Here is a 21,520-nt window from a genome sequence, read left to right as displayed (position 1 = left end):
TTGAATCTTTTGAATTTGAAAAAAAATATATTAACATGTCATTTAATCTTATGATATTTTACTTTTCATGTGAAATATTTTTAACTAATAAATTGTTAATATGAAAAATATATTAATATGTCAATACAACATAAAAATAATAAAGGACAAATATGTAAAAATATTTCAACTATTTGATGTTTCATGAAATTAAATTAATCATAAATTTATATATAGCCGCACAACGCGCGGTACGTATCTGTTGCTTTTCATTCACACAAATACTGAATAACTCTGCTCAGACGAAAATTGTTTGTATCAATTATACTCCAACTCCTTAAGATTTTCTTCAGAAGCATCAATAGTTGGAAGTTTTATCCTAAGTTGTTCTACATTTTCTTGATATTTTCCAGATGAGAAAACAAGATAGCAATAATCATCTTGGTAACTATCACTAACCAAGCTATAAAGTTGTTGTCCTGCTGCAAAGCCACCAAGAAGTTGATATGATCTTTCTGATTGATCCATAGTTACACAAATATCATCACCACAAGCAGCAACTTCTATTTGTGTTCTATAGATGAAATCCAAAACTTGTGAAATTTCTTTTTCAAACTCATAAAATGGTCCATTTTCAAAGTTGAATTTTCTAAGCTTACATAGTCCTTCTCCCAATTCCATCATTGCTCCTTTGTGATTTTTGTTGAATAAGTGATGGAATCCTACAGCACATTGAAGAATTCCGTGGAGTAGAGTTCGAATCGGCTCTTGGGATTCGTTCCAAAGGGCTTCAAGAACATCGTGACATCTGTCAGAGGTGGCAAAATAAATTCATATTTCAGTAACATGTTTAATCCGCCTAACTATAAACGGATTGACATTGGGGTTATTTGCATAAAATTCATTTTTTTATAAGAATTTAAATTTTGTTCCCGTTTGCCCAGTAGACTAAATTTATCTGTCATAAAAGAAAAAATGTTTAAACTGCTTTCAAAGACCACGAAATTTATAGCCTGTTTGGCTAAATTTTTGAGAGGTCAAATAAGTAAAAATAATAAATGAGGGGAGTAACAAAAACTGTTTTCCAAAAGTAAAAAAGTAATTTTTTTCCAAAATTACTTTTTTGAAAAATACATTTATAACTTACTTTTATAAAGATTGACCAAATAATATTTTTTTCTCAAAAGTGTCTTAAAAGTTTATTCATCAAATACAAATAATTTCTTACCAAAATACTTTTTTAAAAATTACTTTTCAAAATAAGTTGATTTTAAAAATTTGACCAAGTAGAACTTGAAAACATAATTTAAAAGAGTAACCTCAAAAGAAATTAAAAGGGGTCTAAATAGTCTAACGTGACAAGTCAAAATGCAAATCCAGTCCAGATATACATTATCAAATTAAGCAATTGGGAATTGTGTGAATTAACTAAACTAATAATTTAAGAAAAATAGATTAACTTTCACAATTATTATTTTTTATAAAAAAGATAGATAAGGAAAGGAGAATGGTCATATTAGACTGAACCAATTTTGACCTAAGCAAACTTGGAAAACATTACATAACGAATCATTTTATAATTTGTTATTTTTACCTGTAATAATCTCTGCTATTAAAAAGCGCCACAGCTTCTTGGAAATTATAGTTTTTCGATTTATGATCATCTTCGTCCTCCACAAAACTCCTTCGAGAAAAAAGGCGATAACTATATGATGATGGTGAAGTGTAATTGGTCTCCTTGAATTGATGATAATATAATTGGTTATGGAAATGAACCTTTGAGTATGGAAAATTAGAGAGTGAAGATATGTTAGTAAAAGATATTAGAGTTTGATTGAATTTTGGGAGACTGATAGAAATGTTATTAGCCATAGAAGAATGATTTTCCTAGCTGCATCTTTTTTGTCTCTTTTATTGTGATGGTTTTTAATTTGTGGTTCATTTTTTCTCACTTCAAAAATCAGATATTGCTTTTAAAAAAATCTCCCAAGATTTTTCCTTTAAATGTAGGGAAAGTTACACATTTAACAAGTCAATCAAAAATAATGAATTACATTCGATAGTCAAGTATACGGAAAAAAATGTGTTTTCTCTGATTTGTTTGTTTGACTTTCCATTTTAGTCTATTTTAAAAAAAATATCGCTTTTCTTTTTCTGCAACTCTTTAATTTTGATTTTTCATATAAAATATTTAATATCGGTAGATTAAAGGATAATTTGATAATAATGCAATTTAAGTTTCTTACCTTTTGTTCAGAAAATAATTATAACAATTTATTTTCTAAGAAAATAAAAATATAAAACTTGACTTATGTTTTAAAAAAATAATATCTTCTTCGTATCATTTAATTTAAGTATCTTAATTTTCTTTTAGAAAGTAATAATTCATTTGGGATGGTGCATACTCGGGTATTTCCTAGCACTTTCTATTTGTGGAATATTATCTAAGGCCCAACCTGTTAGGAATAGAACTCCCAAAAAATAAAATATTTACTTTTAAATGTATCGTTACTTTCATATCCTCTTTTTATTTTAAAATGATATATATTAAATTTTTTTGCGCGCTGACATCATGTTGATATCAGCGCCCACCCTTTTTTTCCTCTTCGATGCTATTACAATATATGGATACACTCTGGTGATATCAAAGAGTAATTGAGCAATGTCTTCATTGAAGGATTGTTTCTTCCTCCTTGATACCATCAAAGTATAATATATTCTGGTGGTATCAATGAGTAGTTGAACAATGTTTTCTTTGAGGTTTGCTTCAGTCTTTCGATAAGATTATTCAATCATCCATTATATCATTACGATATATCTACATATTGTCGTGGTATCATGGAGGTATGTTTCAATTCCTCAATATTTTAATTTTAAAAAATATAAGAATATAATTTCTACTAATTTAGAGTTTAATAAATAAGATTGTAACCAACATGGGTTGTGGTGCACTGATAAGAGTGTTTCACCCTTAACCAGAGATCTCGGGTTCGAGCCCTGAGTATGGAGAAAATCTTGTTGGGAGCGTCACCCCCGAATGGGCCCTGCAGTGCGCGATCTAGATTTAGTTGATGCTCCTATGTGGGCTCCGGACACCGAGTGGAAAACAAAAATAAAAATAAAAATTGTGACTTCAATATTTTTCTCTTAATTGTTTCTTATTTATTTCTTTTTTAAAAAGTCAATCCTATATGATACTGATAGTGGAAGAAAATAACAATTTACGTTTGCGGCACGTCAAAATCAAGCTTTGAAGAAGCTTTAATAGATAATGGAGTCTGACAATCCCAACCAACTCAAAATCTCCTCTTAACACTCCCAAATTTTATATATGAGCTCCGCTCGATGTTTCAAATCTTTCAATATATTATTCACTCAAAACAATTCACATTTGCAGCACGCCAAAATTCAAAATCAAGCTTTAATGATTGAACATTTTTGGCACACAATTGGTTGTCAAACATAGGTAACCTTTTGTTCCATGCCCCTCTAATTCCTAAATAGCCATACTCAGGTAGAGTTGATCCAATCTGTACTTCTACTACTTGTGAACTAATATCCTCCTCTACAACTTCACATATTTTCAGTGTTACATACTCTCATAATTAATCCGGCTTCTACTGTTTTTAAAATTTAAAACCAAATCGAATATTAATTTACAACACACCCATGTTTTCATAAATTGAAGAATTTTTATATTTATGAGAAAAAAATACAATTAAATAAATTCCAAATTATATATCTAAATAAAATTTCAACTTGAAATCAAATCATTTCCAAAAAATCATTCTGCAATTTTAAATCTATACAAAAGAATTTTCCTACACCTCAAAAATAAGAACACTCCTGTAAGGACAAAAATAAAAAACAGTTGAAACTAGACTTGTTGGGGTACTCAGAAAAGAGAACCCCTCCAAAAATTGGTGTATGCCACTAATTGCAGCGCACACACGGTATTCTTTAGTAAAAGGCGAAAGAATAGTTCGCTCTGTGCTCACTGCGTGGCTGCGTAAGTTTTGGTACGGTTTGATGTGTTTGTTTTATATTACAACAAAGTTTATATTTACTTATTATTCGACGGTGTGGTACTTGCCTCACTCCTTTAATATCTGTATGAACGAAAACTAATTTTTAACATTATATATGCTGTGTGATTGTTTGGTGCAGACTCAGCTTTGCCTCTTTTGTGGTTACTTTAAGTTGGTGTTGTAATGGCATTGAGTAATGCCGAACTCGCAATTTCAAGGTTGAGAAGGAACGACTATATAAAAAAAAATTAAAAAATTAGTAGCAATAAATATGCACATTAACAAAGAATGCTAAAAATTTTACCATTAGATGAGTACTAACATGTAATTGTCACTAGTATAATTACCTATAAAAAAAATAAAAAAAATTCAAGTGAAGGGTCTATATTCTGTTTTCAACAAACTAGAATCTCAATTAAATTTTATTGAAGAATTGGGAAGGGGCCGCGCAAACGCGTGCCCCACTATCACAAATTATGACATAGGCTAGACCACTTGGTCCGACCTTAGGCGGGCACCCTTCCAAAGTGCAATGGAAGTCACCAGCTTAGGCCATGAGTCTTAGGGGTCGTTTGGTTTGAAAATGAGTTATGATGGGATATGTTATGTTGGAATTAGTTATGATGGGATAAGTTGTGCTGGAATTAGTTCTTATTCAGTGTTTGGTTTGTTGTATTCAAAATAATATATATTGATAAATTTTAAAAACAAGTTGTTTGTTTACAAAATTACCCTTCACTTTATTTAATTTTTTAAATTTTCTTTGCGAGCTTTAGTTATTTATTTTTTAAATAAACTTTATTTTATTTAACATAAATATTTTTGTTTATGTATTCCCATGATAAGTGCCATGTGTATTTAAAAAATATAACTTTTTTTTATTTAGCTTAAAAATTGAACTTCCCTCTTTAGTTTGTTAAAGAGAAGAAAATTTAATGAGAAATCAAAATAAATAAACATAGTCAAATAAAAATTATATTTATATAGTGTTAAATTTTTTTAATAGAAAAATATGAATGATTATCATAAAAATAAGAAGTAGTAAATATTATTATACATGATATTAAAAATAATGTAAATATAAATAAATGTGAAAAATGATGTATAAAAGGATTTAAAGGGATATATTTGTCATTTACCTATTTTATCCCGAGATAAATTATCCCGGGATTACTATATCACCCAATGTGAGGGATAACTTATCCCGGTACTAATTCATAATCTTGGGATAAGTTATCCCAAGCTTTCCAACCAAACAAGGAAATAAAGGGTACTTAAAATTTATCCCGGGATTTACTTCCCTTATCCATTACACCAAACGACCCATTATTGATTTCCCATTGACCCCGTCCAGGTAAGTATGTTTCATGTGGGTCCTTCCTATCCTTTTATATCCATCCAGATTCTGTTTTCCTTCGTTTCAGTCGATGAGGGACATTTTGCCCTTGATTTATTTTTTCAACTTATAACACCACATAAACAACAAACACATCTTTACAGCTCTCTTAAAAGAACAATGACATACTCATGGACAAATAACGTTATGTTAGCCAAGAACTACTACGAACCAGGAACAAAAATGACGTTAAAAAAATATTTTAGTGACAATGAATGTCGAAATTCATGTGTTATAGGGCCTTTATTCGATATCTCAGGTTAACGACATTAGCTGAGTCTGGAGCAATTGATTAATTATTTTTTGCTCTTACAGTACATATAAATCACTTTGTAAATACAAAAACTAAACCAATAAAAACATGTTCAATTTTTACAATTGAACCCCAAGTTTAGCAGACACCATGTATTAGTAACCAGAAATAAGAAAAAAATGTTTAAAAATTGGGTAGGGGCCACATGGATTGAATAGAGTCCCACAGTGCTACAAATTATAACATAGGCTCTACTATTTGGGTCAACCTTAGGCAAGCGCCCCTGCAATGCAATAAAGGTCACCAACTTCGGTCATGGGTCTTGTTGATCGCTCATTAATTGTATCAACCGGTGAGGTTGCCCTTGTTTTCCCTGTATTCGTATTTCATAACAAAAATACCTCCACTTTCTGTTTGATTTCATGTTTTTTTTCCTTTAATTTATAGCACTTAATATGTGCAATAAACAAATCTTCTCGGATCTCTTAAGAGAAAAAATGCCACTCTTGGAAAAGGTTTGACAAAATTTTGTTTTAGAATTGGGTAGGGGCCGCACAAACACAGGCCCCCGCTGCAACAAATTATGATGTAGGCTCGTCCACTTAGGCCGACCTTAAGCGGACACCCCTCCAAAGTGCAATGGAGGTCACCAACCTAGGCCATAGGCCTTATTGATCACCCGTTGACCCCGTCCATGTAAGTATGTTTCTTGTAGCTCATACCTTTTTTCTTATACCCATTTTAATCCCTTTATTCCTTTGTTTCAGCCGATGAGGGACATGTTACCCTTGATTATATTTTTTTTCATTTATAGCACCACATAGACAACAAACAGGATGACTAATTCATCTCTCTTTGCCATTGTAAGTGGAACATATGGAAGGTGAAAGACAGGCCTCACAACTCCCGAGTTGAGCTAAAGCTGTATCCATGGCAAACCCGCACAGACCCGCAAACATACTAACCCTCCTTGCTCCGTCCCACATAACAAAAAATTGTGTTTTCAATCCACCCCGCCCCACATAACAAAAAATTGTGTTTTCAATCAGCCCCACATAGACCCGCTCCACTTCATGCCGCATAGTTTTTTTTTTTTTCTTAATTGAGTTTCACTTAACAAATAAAATTCATAAAACTTTTTTTTATTTTTCTGCTAAATAAATAAACTTGTAACTGTTATACTATTTCCTACTAGCATATACATAGATAGAGAGATCATTGTCTCAATCATGTAGTTGGGGAAATAAATATTTTTTCTTGTTTGATAGAAAGGGTTAGTGAATCTGTGGGTCAAGCTTATGTTTCATTTAGTTTCTAAATTATTATTTTTGTCAAACACAAAATAATACAATTTCAAGAAAATTATAAGGCTTCATTATAGTGTAGCTTAAGTGTTTCCAGAAAATTATAGTGTAGCTTAAGTGTTAAAATATTTGAAAAAAAACAGTGATAAAGTAGCTAAAGAGAGAAGCCTGGACTAACTTATGAATATTTTTCTCAATATTAGAAACTAATTAAGTGAAATTGAGTAGCTGAAATCTTGTAGAACATCTCATTGAGAACTAAATAAATGATTGATATCAATGAAAATATAAAACAATGTTTTTTTTTTTTGTTATATAAAACAATGTCAAGTTTTGTAAAGTGAACTCCATCAAAAACTTGAAGCAAAAGAAAGTGGAAGAAAGTGGCGAGCATATATTGAGAGGGAGTTGCAATTTTCACAACCCGCACCCACCTTACCTTCCTTAAAAGAAGTTTCAACCCACCTCGGACCGCACCCGCATAAAGCCATACCCGCCCTGCCCCACATAAGGTAACCCCCCTTGCCATCCCTACAATTGGTTGTCAAACATAGGTAACTTTTGTTCCATCACACTGTCCCTCTCAGGGAGAGTTGATCCAATCTTTACTTCTACTACTTATGAGCTGATATCCTCCTCTACAACTTCACATATTTTCATGTGTTACATACTCGTAAATAATCCGGCTTCTACTTTTTTATAAATTTAAAATCAAACCGAATGTTAATTTGAAACACCCCCTTGTTTTCATAAATTGAAGAATTTTCATATTTATGAGAAAAAAAATATAGTTAAAGAAAATTCAAATTATATATCTATATAAAATTTCGACTTCAAATCAACCAAAGCATTTCCAAGAAACATTCTGCAATTTTAAATCTATATAAAAGAATTTTCATACCTTCAAAATAATAATAACACTCTTGTAAGAACAAAAATAAAAAATTGTTGAAACTAGATTTATTGGGGTACTCAAAAAAGAGAACCCCTCCAAAAATTGGTGTATGCCACTAATTGCAGCGCGCACACGATATTCTTTAGTAAAAGGCGAAAGAATAGTTCGCTTTGTGCTCACTGCGTGGCTGCGTAAGTTTTGCTACGAATTTATGTGTTTGTTTTATATTACGACAAAGTTTGTATTTACTTATTATTCAACGTGTGGTACTTGCCTCACTCCTTTAATATCTATATGAACAAAAATAATCATGTTTCTTGATGATTTTGAATATATGGTCACAAGCTGATCGATGAAATGTCACATAGAATATTTTGGCCAGTATCATGAATATACTTGAATTGTGCACGAAGTCAGAATTTTTACTAATGAAATTCAAAAATAGAAAAAAGTACACACAAAAAAGGCAAGAGGATTCAATAATAAAAATAATTTTAACATTATATATGCGGTGTGATTTTTTGGTGAAGGCTCAGGTTTGCCTCTTTTGTGGTTACTTTAAGTTGGAGTTGTAATGGCATTGAGTAATATAAGGATCGTTGTGTCTCGAGTAGGAATGGCAATGGGGTTGAGCTTAATCCGCAAAATTTTTAACCCATCCCGTTCTATCTTGCATAACAATTTTTTTCATTTTCAACCTACCCCGCATGGATCCGCCCCGCGCCCCACATAATTCTTTTTTTCTATTTAAGTTTGATATAAAATTCATAAAAATAAATTCATTTTTCATCAAGTTATATTAATTTAATAGATAATTACTTAAAAAATTATTTGTTAGAGGTCAATTGGGAAACATGTAAGAAATCGTATTATTTTTTATTGAACTATTTTCCTTTACTATCTTGAATATTTTAGTAGCTTTAAAAAAATTATCTTAATAAATAATGCTCTATCACTCTTATAACATGTAAAAAGTTAAAATTAAATTTGAACCCGCATAAAATCACACACATCCGCAACCGCCCCAGCCCGCATTAGTTTCAAACAACACACTTCAACCCGCCCTGCACAACCTTAAACTCATCCCTCCTCGCATAGCCTTAAACCCACCCTGTCACGCATTTGCCCCCGCCCCATTGCCATCCCTAGTCTCAAGCTAAGATTTTGAAACCAACACAAAGTGGAGTGGATAGGGTTTAAGCCAACACTACCTTGTGTTCTGCCGAACTCGTAATTTCAGTTGAAAGTTGAGAGGGAAACACTACAACAAGAAAAGTTTTTAGCAACAATAAATATGCATATTAACAAAGAATGCTAAAAAATTTACCATTAGATGAGTACTAACATGTAATTGTCACTAGTATAATTACCTCTAAAAATTAAAATTAAAATTAAGCGCACAACTGGACTACTTTCAAGTGAAGGGCCTGCATTCTATTTTCAACAAACTAGAATCTCAATTAAATTTTGTTTAAGAATTGGGAAGGAGCCGCGCGGCAGACCCCCACTATCACCAATTATGACGTAGGCTCAATCACTTGGGCCGACCTTAGGCGGAGATCCTTCCAAAGTGCAATGGAAGTCAACAGCCTAGGCCATGGGTCTTATTGATCGCCCATTGACCCCATCCTGGTAAGTATGTTTCATGTGGCTCCTTCCTATCCTTTTATATCCATCCAGATTCTGTTTTCTTCATTTCAGTCGATGAGGAACATTTTGCCCTTGATTTTATTTTTCAACTTATAGCACCACATAAACAACAAACACATCTTTACAGCTCTCTTAAAAGCACTTAATATGCACAATAAACAAATCTTTTTCGGATCTCTTAAGAGAAAAAATGCCACTCTTGGAAAAGTTTTAACAAAATAATAAAATCTTATGAACCCTGGTATATGAGCAAATCATGTAACTTCCATTTTGCTCTTTCTTCACCAAAGTCCACATTTCTCCTACATAAGATGATTTCTAGGAGTAGAACACAAAAAGCTTGATTGGTATGTCCCGAAACCATTATGGTGCAACATATCCTTTCGTTCCTCTTGTCAATTATCGCTGTTTGAGTCTCGGGTTGATCCATCTTCAGTAACTTTGCTAATCCAAAATCTGATATTCTTGGATCATCAAGAAGTGTATATGTTCTTTAGGCGTTAGGTCACAATGGATGATCCGTGTGCTACACGAGCACCCGTGCAAATACAAGAGTCCCCTGGAGATCCCAAGCTACATGAGCCTCTGATTCCGTATATGTCAATGTTAGATCACCAAAAAGGAAACTTGCTAATGTCCCATTATTCAACAACTCATACACAAACAATCTGCAAAGTGTTTTCCATAAATAAAATGGCTTATAGTTTTTCATCTTTTGTGTATCTATAAGCTACAGCAAGAATGCTGGACTCAATGAGTTTGTCCAAGTTTGCTTTTGGCAATGACATTATTCACTGGAAGTTTACTTCTATAACAAGGTGAAATATGTTAAAATTTTGTTTTAGAATTGGGTAGGGGCCGCACGAACGTAGGCCCCCGCTGCAGCAAATTATGACGTAGGCTCGACCACTTGGGCCGACCTTAGGCGGGCACCCCTCCAGAGTGCAATGGAGGTCACCAACCTAGGTCATGGGCCTTATTGATCACCCATTGACCCCGTTCAAGTAAGTATGTTTCTTGGAGCTCATACCTTTTTTCTTATACCAATTTTAATCCCTTTATTCCTTTGTTCCAGTCGATGAGGGACATGTTACCCTTGATTATATTTTTTCATTTATAGCACCACATAGACAACAAACAGGATGACTAATTCATCTCTCTTTGCCTTTGTAAGTGGAACATATGGAAGGCGAAAGACAGGCCTCACAACTCCGAGTTGAGCTAAAGCTCTATCCATGGCAATGGGGTTTGGCTCATGAAAGAACCATTCAACCCATGCAATTTTGTTTTTTTTCTTTATTCTTATGGTAAATGGAGAGACTTATTGCAAGAAAGTTTTGTTTAAAAGTAGCATATTCTTCTTTTGATTTTCAATCCTTTCTCTGTTTCATCTTTCTTAACCAAACAATCTTTTGCTTCATCTTGCTCAATTACTTATACACCCCACACGCATCCGTCAACATTTCTAAAGAGTACAAGCAACATAGGCTAAACCTGATTGCTTAACAGCAATAACAAGATTCCATAATGCTCACTGCCAAAATATCATCTATCTCATTTAGGACCCTTAAACATCAAAGAATCAAGCAACTGAAACATTTGGAGAAAAAAAAAAGTATCAAATACACCTGACCATCTTATTCCATACATGGAAGGCAAAATTTCAAACTTAATGAGTGACCAATCTAATTTCAACTGATTCTATCATACTTCAAAGTTTTAGCTGAACTAAGAATAGTCGCACACAATGAAAGTTATGACATGAATCTTAGATACCAGCCCATACGATGATGTCAAGAAATAAAGTGGTCAGCATTATTAAGCTATTTTCATATTCATCTACAGCTCTTTGTTTGGACAACCAAGCCTCAGTTGGTAACAATTCACGATCACAAAACATCTATTGGACTCAGTTTTAGTGTTCTATTTGGATATTGTATATTTTCTAGAGACTGATGTAGCTACTATTACTCTGGCAACGCAATATTCCAGAATCGTCTAGTCCCAAATGCAACAAACCTCACTGAATCCTAACAGATCATCAATTCTCAAAGAGAACTCATGCTTTCACCAAATAAGATATAAGCATAGTAATTTTCCTCAATATATTTTTTTTAAAAAAAAACAAAAAAAGCTTCTCTAATTCAATGAATGAGCATTAGAAAACTTTTCGGGATGATGAGGCTTTCTTGGTTTCTTTAACTTTCTTCTGTTTTGATAAGTCTATTAGTTTCTTTCACTTTAATCCTTTTTCCAAAAAGAAATGTAAATGTTAGAGCAATAATGACAGAAATCAGTTGGGTTGTTAAGCCCTATGAACGAAATGAAAGAAAAATGTAAGGAAGTCTGCAAACATGTCACAAAGAAGCAGTAAAAGTATACATTACGTGCCACAAAGGAGCAGCGAGTACATGGGTAATCTCACTAACTGGCTTAAAAATCCATGAGAACATATGAAATGCTTCATTCATTTGTTTATTCTTTTTTACTTTTTAATAGGAAAAATACTGGAACCAATAGTAGAATTCTAATTAACGATATAAAACGGATAAACTATTGTTTACAGGATTACAGAGGCTGAAATGGAAAGGAATGCAGATTAAAGTCAAATAGAGTTTCAGAACCATCACAAGGCTAGATGGTGAATCAGTTATCAGGTTAACGTCGTTTAAGTATGACTAGTCTCAACTGACAGCTAAAACTCCTAAGAACAGAGCTGAATTAAGATATAGTAATACAGGCGTAAGCATGAGAAGAAAGTACAGGAAATTGAACTCTACATAGCATTAAGGGGCAGTTCAGAGAGAAAGAAAGTCGGAAAAAGGGAAGAACGTTAGAACACGAACCTGAAAAGTAGTTTTGAGTGTTTCATCAACTGCTTAAAATGAAAGGGGTCAGGAACAGCAAATTAACAGTGTTGAAGGAGATATCAAGAGAGAGTAGTATATTTATTACCTTGCTCCATTAAAGCTTCAAAGTCTGTGATCGTTTCTTCTGAAATCACACACATGGCAGAGCTCGTTGAATTAGGGATAGTACTGCTCTAATTCAGCCTAAACCTATGCTTATTACTCCTATAATGGCCAAAACCACCCAATCGACACTTCAATTTTGGTGGCACTTTCTTGAGTAAGTTCTTTATACGTCACCACATTACCATGAGTAAATACTTTCCTTCCTAAAGTGAACCAATGTGACAGTATGTGCAAGTTAATTGACTTTAGGAGAATAAATTACATGCTTCCTTCCTCAAACCCCTCTTGTTTAGAAAGAATAAACCAAGTGCTTTCCCTCATCTTTAAAGACATTTATATTTCAAATTTGTAGTTAATTCCTTTAAATATTCACCAATTATACAAAACTTGAAAGAGCATGTTCTTGTCACCATCTATCCGTCAACTCTGGTTCAACCAATGTTTATGTTGTTAACATCATTATCATAGTGAGGGCAACCAAATCCACAATGCTATTGACAAAATCTACTCAGGCAATGCAACTTCGTCTTTTTCTTTTCCTTATGGTAAATGGAGAGACTATTGGCTATTGCTAGAAAAATTTGTTTAAAAGTAGCATTTTCTTCTTTTGATTTCAATCCTTTCTCTGTTTCATCCTTCTCATAGATGACCAACTATAGTAACTTGATAAGACTAACACTAGGATGGTATGATCCTTGCTTAATAAGCAATAGTGTATGATCCTCGGCTCCTCAATACAATGGATAACATATGTAATTTCCAAAGGAATATGATGTTTTCTACAATGCCTCAATTATATGCAGATGTTTGGAAGACCAGCATTATACTCCAAAATGTCCCTAAACGGGGATGGATTAGACTAATAAACATGTCAATACTAATACAAGAAGACGCGAAACTAAAGTGGAATCATGATGATCACACGACTATATAACAGCAAAATCTTGCCAGCTATAGTCATGAACTAAAGTCCCATTTTTTATGAATCTTTTTAGGCACATGAGCTAATCTTATGTATATCTTAAAGCAATAAGTAGAAGAAAATTTACGATACTATAGTACACTCATGTTCCCAGCTCTATACAGAAAGTTGCTTATAATTGAGTAGCTGAAGTTAAGTGACCATAATTATTTGCACTGTGATAAGGCAGATTCTGCTGATGTTGCAAAAGTAAACCATATACTGCAACCCTCTAAAACAAATTATAGTAACTCTTCTCTTCATCTATATAAAGTACTTCGGAGAAAGTTGACCAATACACCACAACATGCCGAGGCAGAAGAAGATTAACCAGGATCTAGTCCGTAAACAGAGAAAACAGAAGAAAATGATCCAGTCCAGAAACTAACAGCTACAATGTACATGCCTCCCAAAAGAGAAAAGCAAACAAGAAGAATGCGTGTAAAAAACAACATAAAGAAGATATCTTCATGTCAAGAAATTTTTCAAATTAAGCCGCTAACAACAAAAACTTACTTCTCAATACCAATTGGGGAAAAACTAATACCTACCAACCAAAAAAATATCATTATCATCCAAAACTTGGACATCTCTTTCCCCAATAAAGTTTTCCCGTCCAATTTTCTCAACAATCTTCACAAACTCCTCTCTCTTTGCCTTTGTAAGTGGAACATAGGGAAGGCGAAAAACAGGCCTCACAACCCCAAGTTGAGCTAAAGCTGTATTCAGAGCAATGGGGTTTGGCTCATGAAACAACCATTCAACCAAGGGCATTAGCTTTGAGTTCAAAACAGGGTTATTTCCTCCAAACATTAGATCACGCATCAGACCAGGAACCAAGTTGCTGGTGACAGAAATAACTCCCGTAGCACCATGATGCCACCTTGAGTCATGGCATTCATCATCATTCCCACTCCACACAACCAACCCATTACTTGTATACTGCTCCACTCTATCATTTCCTACACACTCTTTGACACCAGCAAGGTTAGGGCTCTTTGCTAATGTCTGGATTACATGAGGGGGAATGTCTTGACCAGTTCGTGATGGCACATTGTAAATGATAGTAGGGCCCATAGGGAGCACACTGTCAAAGTGAGAAATCAAACCCTCTATGGAGGTCTTCCCATAGTAAGGATTAATGTGAAGAGCTGCATGCATACCTACAGCAAATCCTTGTTCTGTCGCATGGATTGCTTCCCTCGTGGAGTTGCTTCCTGTGTTTCCAATGACTTTAATTGATCCACCAAAACAATTGATGGTATGACCAATGAGCATGATGTGTTCATCCCAGCTCATCAATTGACCTTCACCTGTAGTGCCACCAACAATCACACCCTCGACACCATTTTCAATTTGCAAATTTACTAAGGCGTCATAAGCCTCAAGATCGAATCTTCCATCTGGTAGATATGGGGTTTTAATTGCAGTAATCAATCGAAGTTTTTTTATGTCCTCGGCAAATGTCCTGCATAAGAGAAGGTTAAATGAATTTATGTTAACATTGTGGTTGTATCTCCTGTAAATTTCCTTGATGTTGATATTCACCTATTAGCTGTTTGTGTTAACTAAACGGAAAGCATGTATCATCGATTGCTACCTACAGGGAAATGTTTATCATTTCCAATGCATATCATCGATTGTTGCTAATAGCTCATCAGAACAAGATGATAATGCATGTCCCATTTTGTTGACAATACCTAAGCATTCAATATACTAGATAGTTCCTAATACTGTTAATTCACGGAAGACTAACTGTATGAAATCTAAAACTGACCTCATTACAAGGCTAGGAATAACATGTCAAACAGGCGAACAATTCATCAAATCACACGCACAAATAGATGATAAAACTATGATCAAGGAACCACCATTGCCTTCTAATCTCTTATTCTGATTTATTAAATTGATAAAACTATTGGGTTTGGCTAACCTATCGGTTGGGAACATAGGTGTCATAACGACTTGTATTTTTGGATCATGACAATTTAGTATTAGAGTGGGTAAAAAGGTTTTGACAGTTCAAAATCGCGTGATTAGGAGATAACCAATCCATTCCACGGATAGCATCAAAGTCTACCATATCTAAGACCTTCAAATTCGCTTAAGTATCATATCCCATCAAAGTAACTACACACAAACCGATGTACCACTACGGAATCCCCAACAGGAGTAGAAACATGTATAGGCAAATCAAGCGACTCACAGAACATGTCCAAACTCAAAGAAAATTATGTAGACACATAAGAATAAGTAGAGCCTGAATCAAATAATATTGTAGTCGACCGATGACAAACTGGAATAATAAATGTGAGAACAACATCTGAAGCTCTGCCCTACTCGGAAATGCATAACACTAGGCATGATCGCCCTCAGACTTCACACGACCGGAATGGAATCCACCTCTCCCCGTATGAGAACCGCCTCTACCACTTTGTGCACCTCCCCATATCGGAGGTTGAGCAGCCTTAGACAGTGGTGGACCCAGGATTTTCATTCAGGGGGTTCGAAAAATAAAAGTATAAACGTGTAAATAAGCCAACAAAAACAAATTCAAGGAAGTAGTAGTATATAGTTTATAGGTACAAAAGTTAGTTTCGTTACAAGAAATCCGAAACTAACATAAGTGATTACAGTGAAACAAAAGTTAGTCCTTTAAAATATGTCAAATCAACAATAGAATATTATGGGAGATGATTTTAATATTTGAGTTTTGAGTGTTGGGGAAGAACAAGAAAGTGATTTAGGGATTTGGAAAGTGAAAAAGTAATTAGCTTTCAGGAATGGGAGTATGGGACCCTTGAATTTTTTGGGTTTAACACCACATTTTAGCACTTTTTATTAAAAAAAAAAAACTAAAAAAACCATGAAAATCGGAACTGGAACTGAAAGTAAAAAACTAAAAAAAAAAACGCTAACCCAGGGATTCGATCCCTGGACGTCAGGCTTAATATTGAAGGGAGCTGCCGCTGGGCAATCTCCTTCACCTTGTCATTGAGGGGGTTCAAAATATATATATCCACATAAATCCAGAAAATTCACCTTATATATACAGTGTAATTTTTTATCGAGGGGGTTCGGGTGAACCCCCTGGACAACACGTGGGTTCGCCCCTGGCCTTAGAAGTCAAAGCATGAAAACTACCATGTCTGTCTGGGGACAATCACGAAATGTCCCGTGTCACCACACTCTAAACAACCCCTACGGGGCATAGGCTAATGTGAGGAACCTGAATGCCCTCCACGGCCTAAAGGTCACAATGATGAGCACTATGAAGTTTGTATTGAACTGGAAGTACTACGTCCGACATAATCTCAGACAATGGTATGAATGGGTTTGTCAGACAGGGTGATAACCCCTCCCTAAGTAACCTCGACTCCTAGGTCAGATGATTCAACATCCTAAACCTTCTAAACATCTTTTGCTTATCAATGCACATGACATGTTTATTAGTCAAATGTGGTTTCCATTCCGACCGTGGTGGTGGTCGTGGATGTTTATAGTCTAAGAGCGGTTGTGCCCATTGTTATGATTTTCTGAGTAGGCCAGAAGCATAGGCTCATCTAATGTTATCACATGTATTATTCCAGTTTGCCATCGATCGGTTACAATACTATTTGAACTAAGCTCAACATATTCTTATATGTCTACATACATTGCTTCGAGTCTGGATATGTTATGTGAGTCACTTTATTTGCATGTACATGTTTCTACTCTTGTTGGGGATTCCATCGTGGAATATCGATTGTGTGTAGTTACTTTGATGAGATATGATGCCCAAACAAATTTGAAGGTCTTAAATATGATAGACTTTGATGCTATCCTAGAAATTGATTGGTTATTTCCTTATCACGCGATTTTGAATTGTCACAACTCTTTACCTACTCTAATATCAAATAGTCATGACCCAAAAACACAAGTCGTTATGACACCAATCTTGGATGGTATTTCATTTTTTCTGCATTTCATTTTGTGAAAGACTTTGTGTTTCTGATATTTTGCTTGTCACTTACTTTTCCAATTGGTTTATTAAATTGAAACGATAAAATTATTGGGATTGGCTTACCTATCCCAATAATTGACTTGTGTTTTTGGATCGTGACAGCAACACGGTTTACAAACTTTGAATCTGCCAACTACAAATTGTGTTATCTACTACAATTAAGTCAATTTTGATGTTCACTGTACTTATTTTCGTAAGTAAAATTGGTGAATATACTACATTATTTCTTCTATCATCTCCAACAACCTATAGTTTTTCCTAACCATTTCACCACTACATTCCAATTATACAAAAATAATCAAGATGTCATGTACTATTGTCTGGCATACCCAAACAAGAAACACAAGGAAGTGGCATTATCCAATAATGCACAAAACCAGTGTGCACTTCAACCAGTCAATCGCACAACAGTAAGAATACTGAAGGAAAAGGAAAAAAAAAAACTTGTTCATATGATAGATCACATTTAATCCCAAATCAACTGCAGGTGGATATTACCTATTTTTAACTTCATTACTGCGCATCGGGAGGTGGATACATGGAATTACTGCTGCTCTTGGTGACTTCCATGTTGCAGTTCTCCTGTTAGCAAACAATAATCAATTCACAGTACAGAAATTAAGAACTTGATCATCATTTGACGATAAGGCACAAAACTTTGTTGATGTCGAGCAACATACATACCTGTTTGTTGTTCTGGCACGTTCAACATAGAAATGGCAGCAATTTGTAATTGAGGATGACATTTCTCCCTATCGGAAATGTGTAAACGGAGAGAAAAGAAAGAAATGGCCAACGGCGAGAGAGAAAAGAGGCGCAACACGTTTTTATTATATACTATATATATAAGGAAAGAGGCGCAACACGTTTTTATAAAATCTAAGGAAATAGGCTTAGGGTTTTCTGGCGGGATGATTAAGGGCATTTCTGTCATTTAACTCAATCATGAAAGTCACCTCATGCACGTTTTTGTAGCCTTTGAATTTTCTCTGATCCTCTTTAGTTATGGGCCCTTTAGGAACCTGCCTTCCAATTGAGAATTTGTATTCATCTTACCATTTAATAACACTCATAATCACATCTTATCACTATTTTAGCTTTTAGCTTTTTTTAAAAAAATAAAAATTGGTAGGTTTATCATTATAATCTTATTTTGTGTTATTTGGAAATGAGTTTTTCAATTAATGAGCATGAATTAATTTATTTTGATTAAATAAATTGATCAATAAACATGAATTACATTATTTAGTTTTCTTATGTTGGTCAAATTTATATTTTCAAAGTAAATAACTCTCAAGGTTAAATAGAAAAAATAATGTCATTTATGCATTGATTTTGAAATACAAGTTAGTAAAAACGACGTATAAATAAGAAAGAAGGAGTAATTTACTTGGCTCATTTTATTTTTCTTAATTATTCTCAACAAAATATATACACCTTTCTTTTCATTTCATGCGCTTCTTCTTCTTCTTTTTTTCGTTTTAAAAAATAAATTATTTTAATATTATTAAAAATAATTTTAACTTTATAACTTTATTTATATTCTTAATGAAATAATTCATAATCACAAAAATATCTAAATTATTTTAAATTATAAATATTTTTTAAAAATAAAAACTTAATATCAAGTCAAATAATATTACATAAAATGAGACGAAGAAAATAAGTAAAATATAACCTAACAGATAAAGGGGTGGGGTGGGGGGCTGGGGGGTGACCAGGAAGCATTTTAGCTTCTTTTCTTTTTTTTTGCAAGGTTCAAATCCAAGTTCGGAATATTTTCAAGAAGAGGACAATAATGCAAATTCGAAAAGTATTCATTGCATATGTAAGAATTTCTACTTGACATCAAAAGTTTAGAGTGTTTCAAAAAGGTATTAAAAAATAAAGAACGAATATAAATATATAATTAAGGATATTTATGTTTTATCTTATCTTAATTAATATAATAGTATAACTAGTATAGGATGAATATTATTTTCTCTTGAACTAAGATTAAATAAGATTATTCATGTATGAATTTAATCTCTTCTCCGTTGAGTTTATTCATACCGTTCTTTGTTCAAATTAGGTTATTACAAAACTTTCTTCATTGATTTCTAATTTGAGAAAATACATCAAATCGCCCTTAAATTTGGCAGCACAATTTATTTTAACATTGTAATTACATGGATATTTAAATACCCTCTTATTTTAAATGTGTAAAAATATATTCGACTCGATTCATATTTTAAATTGATAAAAACGAATTACCCAATAGATAATATGAATAATTATGAATACCCATATTATAGTAGGAATATTATTAAAACCTTCAAAATCAAAATCTTAACCCCACTCTTCACCCCAATCCCCCACCCTACATAAAAAACTTTAAATTTTTTTAACCCTTCTAACCCATGGCCTTAGGTAGTTATCAGCAAGATAATAAATCAAATAACACCAAATCATAGCTCCGGCGAACGTAAGCAATTGTCGATCCCACGTCATAGGAATCCATCCTTAACACCTTGTTTTGATTAATGCTTAAATTCTATTATATCGTATCGTTTAAATCCATTCTTAGTTAACGATGAAAAGACTCATTTTATGTAACGACTGATTTGGTATAATTGCGTCGTTATCTTCATATTTTATTCTTATTTTGTCTTTATTTATTTAATAATTAAATTTTAAAAAATTGTGTTATATGTTCTCGCTTATTCGGATTATATTGTGTATAAACATTTAAAGAAATAAATTTCACTTAATCACATCTCGCGCTAGATGTATGTTAAAATAATTATAATTAGTAAAAAGTAAAAGTATATTATCAATTGTGTGACCAAGTAAGATCTAAATAACCATTAGAATATATAACATGTTATAAAAGAACTAAAAGTAACAAAACTAAACTAAAAGGAAGATGATATTGAGAGAATGTACTGTATTTTTCCTTCTTCGTTCGTATCTTTTTAAATGAAGTAGCAAGCCCTTTTACAGGCAATGTAAATTGGGCAGTGAATGGTTAACACAAGCCATCCACTACTTTGCACAAGATGTGCACAATTTCAACACTCCAATACACATACTATCCACATATCATATTGTGGCATCCACATGTTCACAACACTTCCCCTTGGATGTCTATGCCTAACTAAAGAAACTTTAGGGAAGGAAAATGAGTACATATATCTTTAAATACGCATTTCTTGTTGCCTCATTAAAAACCTTGCTAGGAAAACTCAATGGGACAAAACCTAGACTAAGGAAAAAAGAGTACAACGGGTATTCTACTCCCCCTGATGAAGACCATGATTTATATTGTTAAGTCTTCGCATTCCAATTTTGCGTACCATCTTCTCAAGAGTTGAGGATAGTAAAGATTTGGTGAATAAATCTGTTGGATTATCACTTGAACGAATTTGTTGTACATCAATATCACCATTCTTCTGGAGATCATGTGTGAAGAATAATTTTGGTGAAATCTACTTCGTTCTATCTCCTTTTATGAAGCCTCCTCTTATTTGAGCTATGCATGCAGCAATATGGTATGTGGATAGTATGTGTATTGGAGTGTTGAATTGTGGAAATTGTGCACATCTTCTGCAAAGTAGTGGATGGCTTCTGTCAGCCATTCACTGCCCAATTTACATTGCCTATAAAAAGGCTTGCTACTTCATTTAAAAAGATACGAACGAAGAAGGAAAAATACAGTACATTCTCTCAATATTATCTTCCTTTTAGTTTTTTATTTTTAATTTTTTTTAACACATTATTAGCACAAGTCTCTGCCAGTTCAAGTAAAAACTTTAAAAGCCTCGAAGGTATAAATTTTCCTTTCTTAAATAATGTCAAATCTTTCTAAACTTGAATTTCATGCTTTAGACATATTGGGAAAAAGCTATCTATCATGGGTACTAGATGCAGAAATTCATCTTGATGCGATGAATCTGGCAGACACCATCCAAAAAAAAATCAGGCATCGAATCAAAATTGTGCCAAGGCAATGATATTTCTCCACCATCACCTTGATGAGGGTTTAAAAATGGAATATCTCATTGTTAAAGATCTTCTGGTGTTGTGGAAAAATTTAA

The 21,520-nt window shown here is 33.5% G+C and overlaps 2 protein-coding genes across 2 annotated transcripts; both read right to left on the bottom strand.

Annotated features, from left to right (window-relative positions):
- Window positions 1-276: 276 nt before the first annotated feature.
- Window positions 277-1,926, bottom strand: LOC102583359 (uncharacterized). The gene is made up of 2 exons (XM_006362323.2): window positions 1,574-1,926; window positions 277-787 (listed from the first exon to the last, which is right to left on the bottom strand). The coding sequence occupies exons 1-2, from the start codon at window positions 1,849-1,851 to the stop codon at window positions 298-300; spliced, it is 768 nt and encodes a 255-aa protein (XP_006362385.1). The 5' UTR covers window positions 1,852-1,926; the 3' UTR covers window positions 277-297.
- Window positions 1,927-13,674: 11,748 nt separating this feature from the next.
- Window positions 13,675-18,258, bottom strand: LOC102581931 (4-hydroxy-tetrahydrodipicolinate synthase, chloroplastic-like). The gene is made up of 3 exons (XM_006362318.2): window positions 18,129-18,258; window positions 17,943-18,026; window positions 13,675-14,909 (listed from the first exon to the last, which is right to left on the bottom strand). Exons 1-3 carry the CDS (start codon window positions 18,188-18,190, stop codon window positions 13,982-13,984), a joined length of 1,074 nt encoding a protein of 357 aa, XP_006362380.1. The 5' UTR covers window positions 18,191-18,258; the 3' UTR covers window positions 13,675-13,981.
- Window positions 18,259-21,520: the final 3,262 nt, after the last annotated feature.

Source organism: Solanum tuberosum, unplaced genomic scaffold (genome assembly GCF_000226075.1).
Source record: "Solanum tuberosum cultivar DM 1-3 516 R44 unplaced genomic scaffold, SolTub_3.0 scf00396, whole genome shotgun sequence".
NCBI lineage: Eukaryota > Viridiplantae > Streptophyta > Magnoliopsida > Solanales > Solanaceae > Solanum > Solanum tuberosum.
The sequence above is the reverse complement of the archived record's forward strand: the minus strand, read 5'-3'. Positions and strand labels throughout refer to the sequence as shown.

Excerpts from the sequence above, each read along its gene's own strand:
- LOC102583359 (XM_006362323.2), bottom strand. The coding sequence starts at position 1,851 with ATGGCTAATAACATTTCTATCAGTCTCCCAAAATTCAATCAAACTCTA. Across the intron at positions 788-1,573 it reads AATAGCAGAGATTATTACAG|ATGTCACGATGTTCTTGAAG; the intron begins GTAAAAATAACA and ends CACCTCTGACAG.
- LOC102581931 (XM_006362318.2), bottom strand. The coding sequence starts at position 18,190 with ATGTCATCCTCAATTACAAATTGCTGCCATTTCTATGTTGAACGTGCC. Across the intron at positions 18,027-18,128 it reads CGTGCCAGAACAACAAACAG|GAGAACTGCAACATGGAAGT; the intron begins GTATGTATGTTG and ends GTTTGCTAACAG. Across the intron at positions 14,910-17,942 it reads AGTAATGAAGTTAAAAATAG|GACATTTGCCGAGGACATAA; the intron begins GTAATATCCACC and ends TCTCTTATGCAG.